Below are 12,024 nucleotides of genomic sequence, written 5' to 3' on the forward strand. Positions count from 1 at the left end.
TGATGAGGGGCCTCAAAACCACTCCATGGTTTACAGTCAACTGATTTTCAAAAAGATTGCCAAGAAAATTCAATGGAGAAAGAATAGTCTTTTCAACAGATGGTGCCAGCATAACAGGATATCCAAGTGCAAAAGAAGGTTGGACCCCTACCTCACACCATACACAAAAATTAATTTAAAACGGAACAAAGACCTAAGTGTAAGAGGTAAAACTATAAAACTCTTAGAGGAAAATGGGGGTAAATCTTGCGACCTTGGATTAGGTAATTGTTTCTTAGATATGACACCGAAACTACTAGCAACAAAAGAAAAAATAGATAAATTGGCCTCCACCAAAACTAAAAACTTGTGGTTTCAAAGGACACCCTGACCTTTGCACCAAGAAAATGAAAAGACAAGCCACAGAACGGGAGAAAATCTTTGCAAATTGTACATCTTCTAAGGGGCTTGTGTCTAGAATATGTAAAGAACTTAGAACTCAACAACAGAAAGACAACCTAATTCTAAAACAGGCAAAGGATCTGCATAAACATTTTTCCTGAGAATATATAGAAATGGCCAATAATTGAAAGATGCTTAACATAATTATACATGAGAGAAATGCAAGTCAAAACCACATGAGATCGCACTTCATCCCCACTAGGACGGCTGTAGTAGTAGAGAGAGGCAATAACAAGTGTTGACGAGGACGTGGAGGAATTGGGAGCCTCAAACGCTGCCGGTGGGAACGGGAATCGGTGCAGCCATATTGGAGGACAGCCTGGCAGTTCCTCAAAATGCTGAACGTAGAGTTGTCATATGACGCAGCGGTTCCGTTCCTAGGTATTTACCCAGGAGAGTTGAAAACAGCGTCCACACAAACGCGTGTCTGTGAATATGAGCAGGATTATTCACAATGGCCCCAAAGTGGGAAGAACCCAAAAGTCCATCCACCAGTGGGTAAGTGAAACATGGTGTGCACAGACAGTGGAGTGTTATTTGGCAATAAAAAGAAATGAAGTACGTTCTGAGATACGTCTGTGAGCCGTGACCACATGGGTGAACCTTGAGAACATTACGCCGAGTGAAAGGAACCGAACTGAAAGACCACACGTTGTAAGATTCCATCTAGGAAATACCCAGAAGGCAAATCTACAAAGACAGAAAGTCGATTAGCGGTTGCCGCCGGCTGGGGTGTGGGGAGGGAGTGGGAATGACTGCTAATGAGTACGGGATTCCTTGCTGGGGTGGTGAACAAGCCCTAAAATCAATTATGGCGATAGTTGCATAATTCTGTGATTAACCCGAAAACCAGTGAATTGTACCCTTTAAAATGTTTTTAAAAAACAAACCGCTCCACATGCAAATGCATGGAGACGCTAGATGTAAAACACCCAGCTCGGCGTCAGCCCCCAGGGAAAGAGCTGATGCATGTTACCTCTGGGCAGCCGTGGGGCAGAGCCGGGCTGTTCAACCTGGAGAAGAGACGACCCTGGGGGTGTCGGGCAGGCGATGTGCCAGCCGTCTTCACATAGTTCAGGGGCTCTATGGGGACCCTTAAAGCAGAGAAAGTGTAGAAAAAGCAACGAGAGGAACTAAAGAGGAACAGGTTTCATCTCAGTAGAAACTGAGAATTGCTTCTCGGAATGAGTTGCCCAGTGAGGTAGTGAGCGCCCCGTCATTCAAGGTATTCAAACAGATACAACTACCTTATTAGGATGGTACAGAGAGGACGCCAGTGCCTAGGGGAACGTGTGAGGTAGAGGACAGCCTTAAAACTCCAGCGGGGTGCCGCAGCTGGAGGCTGGCAAAGGCCTGCTGTTAAACAGTCAGGAATTTGAAGCTGGTTGTTAAACCGTCGATGGCTTGATGCTGGCCATGATGGGAGTATTTATACCCTGGAAACGGGCACATCGGGCCCTTTTTTGTGGCCTTAGACAGGGGCTTCGCTAGCTCACCCCTGATCCAAACCAAATGCCCCAGCTGGTCTTTGGGTGGCTCGCCCGCCTCCAGGGTTCCCGGGTCCTCCCCACGGGCATTCGTTGGGGCTCCGCAGGGTCTGACGAGGCTTGGCTTCCTCCCGAGCTGTCCCCAGCGCCCCGTCTCATCCAGTAGTACCACTTGTGAAGCGACAGCCGCTGCTGAGTGCTTTCCTTACACTGTCTCGTTTGACCCTCACACGACCTTGGAGGCAGGTGGCCTCGTGTCCCTGCTTACAGAGAGGACACTGAGGCTCCGAGCGGGGAGCGGCTCACCGTGTTCGTCGCATCTGGGCCTCAGGGGCAGGTGTTCTCCCAGCCCCAGCGCCTGCCTCTGGGTGGCACTGTGCCGGCCAGCGTGGTCTCCGCAGGAGTGTCTTTCCCTCTGGCATCAGCTTCTGCTCCTTGGCTCAAGCCCTGTGGCTGCCACGGGGGAGGGACACGCCCCCAGTGACCTTCTCTGACTTCTGCTCTGGTGACCTTGTAGCAGCTGCCAGGAGATTTCCCAAAAAGCCCCCTGGGGCCTGATTCTTCGGCTGCCTGGGTGGACTCACAGGGCTGGACTCGTCCTGCTTACCTTGATCACCCTCAGGCTCCAGAAATGACGTTAAAACGCCAAGAAAAAGTGTGGGAGTCATCCTGGGGAAATCGCCCTGGCAGAAGGGGCAGGCTAGGTGTGTGGAGACCCCCTACTCTGTATCTCCTTGGCCTGGGATGTGCTCTGGGACCTGGGGGAAAGGTGTGTGCATTTGGGGGGGGGGGGGGTTTTGGTAAGCTTTTTTTTTTTTTTGGTGAGGAAGATTGGCCCTGAACTAACATCTGTTACCAATCTTCCTCTTTTTTTTTTTTTTTATCCCCAAAGCCCCAGTACATAGTTGTATATCCTGGTTGTAGGTCCGGTTGTGCTATGTGGGACGCTGCCTCAGCATGGCCTGATGAGTGGTGCCACGTCCACACCCAGGATCCGAACCGGGGAACCTCAGGCTGCCAAATCAGAGTGTGTGAACTTAACCACTCGGCCACCGGGCTGGCCCCCTCATTTTGTTTTTAATTAAATATTTCAAGTGTAGAGAAAAACACAGCTATGCCCTGAGTACCCATAATTCATCTTTGTTAAATCTTGTCAATTTGCCATATTTGCTTCGAATCTTTTACAAATAAATAGATCATAACAGAACCAGCTGGAGTCTCCTCCACACGGCCCCCTGAGCCCATTTTCTTCCTACCCCTCAGCGGTACCCATCCTCCTGACCTGGTGTGTGTGTGCGTCCACAAACAAGACACAGAACTGCTGTGTACGTTTGTTACACTTTATATAAACGTTTTTCTTCCTTCTGTCACTTGCTTTTTGCACTCAACATTAGCTTTTGGTTTGTTTGATTTTAAAACTTTTCCTTTTGACATGATTTCAGACTCCAGGAAAAGTTACGAAGATAGTACAATGAATTCCTGTACGTACCCCAGATTCGCCAGTTCTTCACATCTTATCACATCTGCTGTTCTGTCTCTCTCTCATTTTTTTCTGGACCTCGTGAGAGGACGTTGCAGACATTGTACCTCGCCACCCCCACATGGGAGGGGGTTTTGCCCTCTCTGCGTCGCGCGCCTGCCTGCCTCGTCTCATCTTCTCCCAAGAGAAACCCCGTCAGCTGGTATAGATACTCCCCATGTCACAAGAAGAAACTGGAGGTCAGAGTGGCTAGATGAGGCCTCCACGCCCCCCCAGCAAGGCAGGGCAGAGCGGGGATACGAACCGGGCTTGGGAGACCCCAAAGCCAACGGCTGTCCACCCTGCATGCATTTATGTGACAAACGGGTATATTTTCACATATTTACTCAAGGTGCTTTTTAATCATATAAGTAATGCATAATTAGTGTAAAAACTTGAAACAAACTGCCTGTACGTCTCAGAAATAAATGTCTTTAGTGGTGTCTTACATAGCCTTCTGGAAATTGTTTCCACGTGTGTTTGGATATATTCCAAATGGGATAAGAAACATTATTGAACCCTGTTTCGGTGCCAGGTACTGCGAGAATACACCAACGAGGGAAACTTAGCGTTTTCTCCAACAGCTAGAATAGTGTAACTGTTATAAACACAGACTCTGGAGCCAGATTGCCCGAGTTTGAACTCCGGCTCTGCCACTCGTTGGCTGTGTGACTTCGGGTGAGCTGTTTAACCTCTCTGTGCCTCAGTGTCCTCATCTTCATAGGAGACCGTTAGGTGTATGGTAGGTGTGTTCATCTGTTAGAGCTGCGGCAGAAGTTAGCACAAACCGTGCAGCTAAAACAGCAGAGGTTGGCTCTCTCACGGTTCTGGAGGCCAGAAGTCCCAAATCAAGGTGTCGGCAAAGTCGGTTCCATTCGCAGGCCCTGAGGGAGCATCTGTTCTGTGCCTCGCTCGGAGCGGCCGGTGGCCATCAGTCTTTGGCGTTCCTTGGCTTGGGACGTCCTAACTCCAGTCTCGCCGTCCCCCTTCACACGGCCCCCTGGCGTCTCTCCGTGTCTCCTGACACCTGTCGTTAGGGTTAGGGCTCACCCTAAGTCTAGGATGGTCGCCATCTGAATTACATCTGCAAAGATCCTTTTTCCAAACAAGGTCGCGTTCACAGGCAGCGGGGATTAGGACATGACTCGTTTTTTGGGGGGACGCCATGCACTCCCCCCTCCACAGTGTGTGTGAGGCCCACCCAGGGGAACCGTGTGGTGTGGGCTCTTTATCCACGAAACAGGCAAGTCGCTCCCCTGACGGGCATCTCCAGGCCCTCCCCGCCCCGCCCCATGTCGTCTGTGTACTCACGCACCTTGTACAGGTGATCCGGCCATCCCAGAGCATCTCTCCTGGAGCCACACCTGGTCCCCGCTGGCCTGAGAGCCCTCTGCGGGCGGGGACCCGGCCGCTCCATCCTGACAGGGCACCCTGGTCCCGGTGACGCTGGGAGGCCGGCCTGCCTGAGGCCGGGATTGTGCGTGGGATGGAGATGGCCTTTGCCCGGTCCTCCCATTCCATCCCACGCTCCCCCTGAGTTCTGGCCACGTCTGCACAAGGGGCCTCAGTCCTCCTCACAATGAGGCACCATCGGAACTTCCTGAGTGGCCCAGAGCCAGCGCCCCTGTGGACTGGAAACTTCTGTGCCTCCCTTCGAGATAGGCAGCCTCCAGCGGGGGCCCCACCCCAAGCTGCCCCACGCCCACTCCGACCCCGCACCGCGGCCCCCTTGGGCCTCTCCGCCCCGAGCGAGCTTTCCCCTTCTCCCGGGTCTAGCAGGCCTGAGACAGGACACAGGCAGCAGACCAGCGAGCACGGTCACCCGTACCGGGTGACTTCGTCCCTCGGGGAGCTGGTGAGAAAATTCCCGGAATGTGCCCGGATGCGGAGTGCAGGCTGGTCCCTGCAGCCCAGGGCCGGGTTTCCTCCGTCCCACCCCGTGCGTCCGGGTGGGGCCGCCTGGGTGTCAGCAGGCTGTCAGGACCAGTGGTTAGACCTAATTGCTCTTTTCCCAGGAGCAGAGGGAAAGCGAGTCACGGAATGACTTCTCGCTCTGGTGGAGTTGCTCTCGAGTTTCTGAGGCTCATTATTTCGCACGAACAGCACCATTAATTACCGAAGGTCCCTGTGGCTGCCTTTGCAGGGCCTCAGCTGAAGTGTGGCTGCTGGGAGGGAAGGTGTGGGTGTTGGGGTCACCGGCCCCGCTGGCAGATGACACATCTGATGCTATGTGGGCTCAGTGACCGTCCCTGGCAGGTAGAGCCGATGTGGCCAGGCTGCTTAGCAACAGTCACAACAGAGCAGACCTGTTACCGGCCTGGGCATTTCCCCCTTTGCCATCCTGCTTGAGCCCGCCGGCCCATCCCCGAGCCCCATCGTCAGCACGGGCATTCGCAGTCACAAGTGGGCACCCAGAGAGCTCACGTGACCCCAGGCCCAAAGTCTGCAGGGATTCAGGAGTTAGAAAGCGGCTGCCTGGCCCCATTACCCTTCTCTGCCTGGTCAGAGCAGGTGCCCGGGTCCCCGCTCCTCCTGCTCCTGTGACCCAGAGCAAGGCCCGGGCCTCCCCCAGCCTCAGCTGCTCCTCCTCTGGCCTCTCGACCTTGCTGCGGCCTTTGACACTCAGAGATGCGTCTCCCACCCCGGATCCTCTGGCTGCCAGGTCACCACGGAGGGGCCCTGAGCGAGCCCTTGTCACTTCTGCACGGGCGCCCCAGGGAGAAGGGCGCACACGGAACGAGGTGGACAGTTCCTGGAGAGCAGTAGCTTAAGAGCCTTTGGCCTTCAAGAGGTTTAGTCCAAGGAGCCGAGGTTAGCCCCTGCAGCGCTGGTCTCTAAGGTTCCTGGGATAACCCCAGGTCTCACTTGTCTTTTCAACAGCGTCAGCTGACCTGAGGTGTAAAGAATCCTCCAAGTGGTTTGTTTCTGTGCCAAAAATTGATGTCTCGGTTCATGTTGAGCCATGTGGTTCCCAAGCTTGTGGATTACCCCTGGGATCAGAGGTTGTCTTGGGGACAGCCACATGGCTGAAGAGATAGAAAAGCAGTAGTTAATATTTACTGAATTATGTGTACTGTGCACTTGACAGATGTCTCATCAAATTTTCACAATAACTCTATTAGGTAAGGACTATTATTATTATTTTTTTTTGAGGAAGATTAGCCCTGAGCTAACATCTGCTGCCAATTCCCCTCTTTTTGCTGAGGAAGACTGGCCCTGAGCTAACATTCATGCCCATCTTCCTCTACTTTATATGTGGGACGCCTACCACAGCATGGCTTGCCAAGCGGTGCCATGTGCACACCTGGGATCCAAACCGGCGAACCCCGGGCCGCTGAAGTGGAATGTTCGCGCCTAACCACTGCACCACCAGGCCAGCCGCAGGACAACTATTTTTTTTTACAAGTGATTAAACTCAAGCCCCGAGAGGTAAAGTAACTGACCAGAGATCACACAGCCCGGATTCAAACCTAAGGCTTCTAGTCCCAGGCAGGCTTCTAACTGGGCCTTAAAGGATGGAGAGAAATTTATCCCCAACAGTTAACTATAAAAAATAGTAAACATACAGAAGAGTTGAAAGAATTTTGTAGTAAATACTCATATACCCACCATTACCCATAATGTGTTTTTTTGCGCTTTTTTCTGCTATATTTTGCTATATTTATTTGTGCTTTATTACATATCTATCTATGCCTCTGCCTATCCATGACTCTGTCTTATTTCTTTTTATGCATTTCAAAGAAAGTTCCAGATGCCCCCTGAATATGTTAGCATACATATCATTAATTAGAGTACGGTATTTACTTACGGTTCTTTTTTACTGTTTTGGCGTAAAATTTACATATGATATAATGTAAATACGCATCTCTAAGTGTACCATTTGAACTTCATTTAACGGATTCACATAGTATGTATTTTTTGCATCCAGCTACTTTCACACAGCGTGTTTCTGAGTTTCCTCCATGTGGCTGGTGTAATTCCTTTTGATTGCTGACTGCCATTCCATGATGTCTGTCTGTCCGTTCTCCTATTGATGGCCGCCTGGACCAGTTTTGCACTAGTGTGAGGAAAGAGCTGCTATGCGCGTTCCTGTGCAGGCCTTTCTTGCAGACACACACTTTCATTCTCTGGGGTGTTTACCAAGTGGAACGGCTGGGCCCCAGGACAGGTGTACATTTAGGTTTATAAAAAACTGCCTTTTTCCAGAGCGGTCGGACCAGTGCACATTCTCATCCACTATGCGTGTGAGTCCTGGCTGATTCCCATGCTCCCAGCACGTGATGTTGTCAGTGTTTGTAATTTTAGCCCTTCTGGTGGTTGTGTCGTGGCGTCTCATTGTGGTTTTAATTTGCATTTCCCTCATGACTAACGATGTCAAGCGATTTTTCACCTGCTTGTTGGCCCTTTGTGTCTCTTCTTCTCTGAGATATCGTCAGATCTTTCGCCTGTTTTAAAAATTAATTTTCTTATTCCCTGTTAGACGTGTGCTTTGCAAATGTTTTCTCCCAGCCTGGGATTTGAGTATTCATTTTCTTCACGAGCTGTTTGAAGTTTAAGGGTTGATGCACCTGGAGGTTCCATCTTTTCCTTGGTGGGTCTTGCTTTCTCTGTCTGGTCCGATAAACTTCTGCCTGTTGGAGAGAATGTTGAGGGAGTAATAGGGAATCTGAGGGAACTGCGGGCGGATGGAGCAGCCTGAGCAGGAGCGCCGGGCAGGGAGCGCAGGTGTTGCTGGGGAGATGGAGTGCACCCCTTTGTAGGGGAGTCTTCCACAAGGGGGTGCTCAGAAAAGGAATACCTTCAATATTAGGAGATTGGACTGGATTCTTTAGGCAGTGGGAGCCATTGAAGGTTTTGGAGCAGGAGAGGGACATGCTCGGAGCCTGGGGCGGGCTTTCTGCTTGGTCACCCTGAAAGCAGGACACAGGTGCAACTGTCAGGGAGGTGGAGGTGGGGGAGCGGGTGTGGCTCAGTGGATCCTCGAAGACTTTCACTGGGCCCGGAGGGCACCCAGGCCCCCGGGTCTTCATGGGCCCGTTTCTTCTTGCCGAGGAAGCCTGCAGGCTGGTGTGGCCAGTTGCTCACCAGAAGCCCAGGGAACGTGTTCATATGCCTGGATTGCCGCCCCCTCACAGGTTCTCCCCGGCCAGGCAACTCCAGGCCTTTGCTGTCCCGTGTGTCTGGAATCTCTTCCCAGACAGCTGCATCCAGGTGTTCACTGAGTCACCTTTTCAAGGAGGGCTCCCCTGACCACCAGCTGTAAAAGTGGTCCCCCACGGGGTGGGCGTCCTTTGCTTTCCTTGCTGGCACTCATCGCCATCTCGCTTAGTCCCGGTCACTCGTTCTCCTCATCTCTCACCTGTCTCCTCTCCTAGAGGTGAGGGGCTTCTCTTCCGTTTTTACTGTTTTGTTCTCTGCTCTAACCCAGTGCCTAGAACAGCATCTGGCTCTTGCAGACCCTCAGAAAATATTCACAGCGCGAGTGAGCGCGAGGCAGAGCCCCTCATCTCTCCCGGAGCCTTTGTCTGACCCGTGCGTTGGTTCTACGGGAGAGAATGGGGACCCTTGTCCCAAAGCCCAGCTCCCAGCCAGGGCCGCTGGCCAAGGGAGACTTCTTCCAGGCCACCTCCCCCCATTGTACACATGGAGCAACTGAGACCCTGAGAGGGAACAGACTTGCCAAAGTTGAAGCCTAGTTAGTGGCAGAGAAGAAAGGGGAGCCCGTCACTCCCGCTCCAGCTGGTATTAGAGCCCTAATTGGCCCCTGGGGGAGGCCCCAGGCCAAGTGGAGGAGGTTAAGGATGATTATAAAGCCTTTTGGTGCCAGAAGATATTTTTGTGTTTCCAGGGAAATTGGAGGAAGCTGACAGGCCCCAGAATGCTTTATTTCTGGGTAATTCTGGCCTCCACTGTTTTAATTGCTTTCTCAGAGGAGATGCTGGGACCACACTCCGGACCTGGGAGGAGGTGAAGTTACACCAGCCTCAGCTAGGCCGGCCTGGCCTTGAGCTCCAAATGAGACCCCGTGGCCTCAGTTCCACAGCCCACGGACGTCCGTGGGGCTGCCCCACTCCGTCCTCAGCTCTAGTATTTCTGCAACTGCCTGGGACGCCCCTGTTGTCCTGGTGACCTGGCTCGCTCTTGAGTGTGGACCCAGGGGGCATCCAGAAATGCCCCCCGACACACACAGCATCTGTAAGGGGGCGGGTTCCCTCCCGTGAGGGTTCGGGAGTCGGGGCATCGGAGGAGGGAATTTTAGCCCACTGATGTTGAAACATCCCTCATCACCACACGTCTGCCCGGTCCGGTCTCTGCGAAACCCGGCTGCTTAAACAACACAGCGCTGCTGGGCCCGTTTAATCCAGCACTTCCCGGCCTCCCGCCACAAGGGAGAAGCAGCGAACCGCCCGGCCCCCGCCCTCCCCTGCTGGAAATGCTGCTCCCTCATCAGGACTCTGGGTCGTGCTGTCCTAGGACCCCCCCACCCCTCCCCACAGGACACAGGGCAAAGGGAGGCACCAGCCGCATCTTCCTGGCTTTATAAATCTCCCTCTCTGTCTGATGAGGGGTTTCGCCCCTGCAGACGCCCTGAGAGGTTTAGCTCCTCAGGCAGAACACAGAGCTCACCTGGCTCAGGACTGAGGTGCTGAGATGCTGTTCGTCCTTTTCTAGCATCAGAATGTTCCTGCCAATGCATTTTGGGGGTCGAGTGGAGTGAGCCTGTTGGGGAGGGTCCGGGCCTCTTAATCTGGACCGCTACTTTCGTTTTGCTGTTTCTTAGACTCGTGAATCTCGTCCTTCCCCCACCCTGACCTGTTAACACATCCTGGTCCTGGGGGGCAGAGAGTGTCGACTGGGAGGGGGCACGAGGGAGCCTTCTGGAAACATCTGTATCAGCACAGCTAATAGAAATATGATGCAAACCACATATGCAATTTTAAGTTTTTTAGTCGCATTAAAAAAGAGATAGATGAAATTAATTTTAATAATGTTTTATTTAACCCAATATATCCAAAATATCATTGCAACACATAATCAATGTAAAATATTATGAATGAACTATTCTACAGCCTTTTGTTGACACCGAGTCTTGGAAATCCTGTGTGTATTTTGCACTGACAGCACCTCTCAATTCAGACAACTTACTTTTAAGAGCTCGATGCCGCCACATGGCTAGTGGCCACGGTACTGAATGGCACAGATCTCTGCTTTGATCTGGGTTACACGTGTGTAGACATATGTAAACATTTGTCTAGCTGTATAGGGAAGACTTGTGCATTTCGCTGTGTGTATGTTACACATCATTTTAAAAGTTTTTAAAATACCCTCTTCAGGGCTCTCCTCTCAAATGCCCGCCACGTCTCCCTGACTCCAGGCTGGGTTGGAATTAGCTGCTTCTGCTACACTGTGTTTCCGTTACAGTTGTTCCAGTCTTGTGCGACAGCTGGTTGTTTCTGTGTGCGTCCGACCCAGTTTATTATCAGCGCCTTACAGTGAAGACCACGGCTTGTTCATTCTTTAATTCCCCAAAGGGCCACTGGCTTCATAGATGCAAAATAAATAAGACGGTTGAGTTGAATGCCCGTTCGTCATACCCCCTCTCTGGGTTGGATGGGCTGCTCATTTGGTTCTCTTCTCAGTCCTCTTCCAGATGTCGGCAAAGGAGAGGGCGAGGAGGAGGAGGAGGAAGACGGCGGGCCGCCTTGTCCGCCAGCCGCCCCGAAGAACTGCCTTCCTCGCCGAGGCATCAGCGTCCTGGAGAAGCTCATCAAAACGTGCCCGGTGTGGCTGCAGCTGGGGCTGGGCCGGGCGGAGGCGGCCAGGATCCTGCACCAGGAGGTGGCCGGGGTGAGTCGGGGCCTCTGCCCTTGGTGGCCGGCAGACAGGCACGGCCATCAGGAGCCACGGGCTCTCTGGACAGCGGCCTGTTTCCTTTCTTTTCTTAGGTTTATCCGATTTTCAAACCAGGTGTTTTTTCCAGAACTCAGGAGCGAGGGGCAGGGCGGGGGGGGCCGGGGGGGGGAGGGCTGGTTTCCGTTTGGGAGAGCAGGTGTCCCCGCTGGAGAGCACGAGAATGTGTGGCTGGTGGGGGGCTGTCCCGGCCTCTGGGTGCCTGAGAGGCAAGATGGACTGTTCCAGAACCCAGCCAGGCATCGGGGACTAGAGGGTATCAGGAGGGAGCTGAGAAACCGTTTTACGTAGAAATGAAGGAGCCCTGTAATGGAGTCAAAAGATTTGGGGGAGTCAAGCTCTGTGAGTTGAGCAAGTGGCTTCAATATTCTGAGCACCTTTCTCCCTTTGAAATGGGACCATTCATAGGACTTTCCTCCTGTCGTGTAGGCATTGCAGGGGAGATCAACAGGTAGATAATGAAGTCTGAGTCACAGCCATCAAAGGCCACCCACCAACCCCCCAACGCGTTTTCTCTTACGTGCTGCTTCCTTTTTAAAAAACATTTAATTTAACTGTAGAAGCAGTACACAAAGATGTTCACTGTAAAAAAAAAAAAATCAAGCAGGACAGAAGTGATAAAGTAAAAAGTCAAGTATCTTATAAAGGTCTTTGCCACCTACTCTT

At 52.2% G+C, this 12,024-nt stretch overlaps 1 protein-coding gene across 3 annotated transcripts in view; it reads left to right on the forward strand.

The window, feature by feature from the left end:
- Positions 1-12,024, forward strand: part of RIN3 (Ras and Rab interactor 3) — a 123,318-nt gene that overhangs the window by 24,443 nt on the left and 86,851 nt on the right. For all 3 annotated transcript variants that reach the window (XM_070249778.1, XM_070249779.1, XM_023628298.2), the window contains exon 2: positions 11,088-11,295. In XM_070249778.1, coding sequence (XP_070105879.1) covers positions 11,088-11,295 — 208 coding nt within the window. The remainder of the gene's footprint in view (positions 1-11,087; positions 11,296-12,024) is intronic.

Source organism: Equus caballus, chromosome 24 (genome assembly GCF_041296265.1).
Source record: "Equus caballus isolate H_3958 breed thoroughbred chromosome 24, TB-T2T, whole genome shotgun sequence".
Lineage (NCBI taxonomy): Eukaryota > Metazoa > Chordata > Mammalia > Perissodactyla > Equidae > Equus > Equus caballus.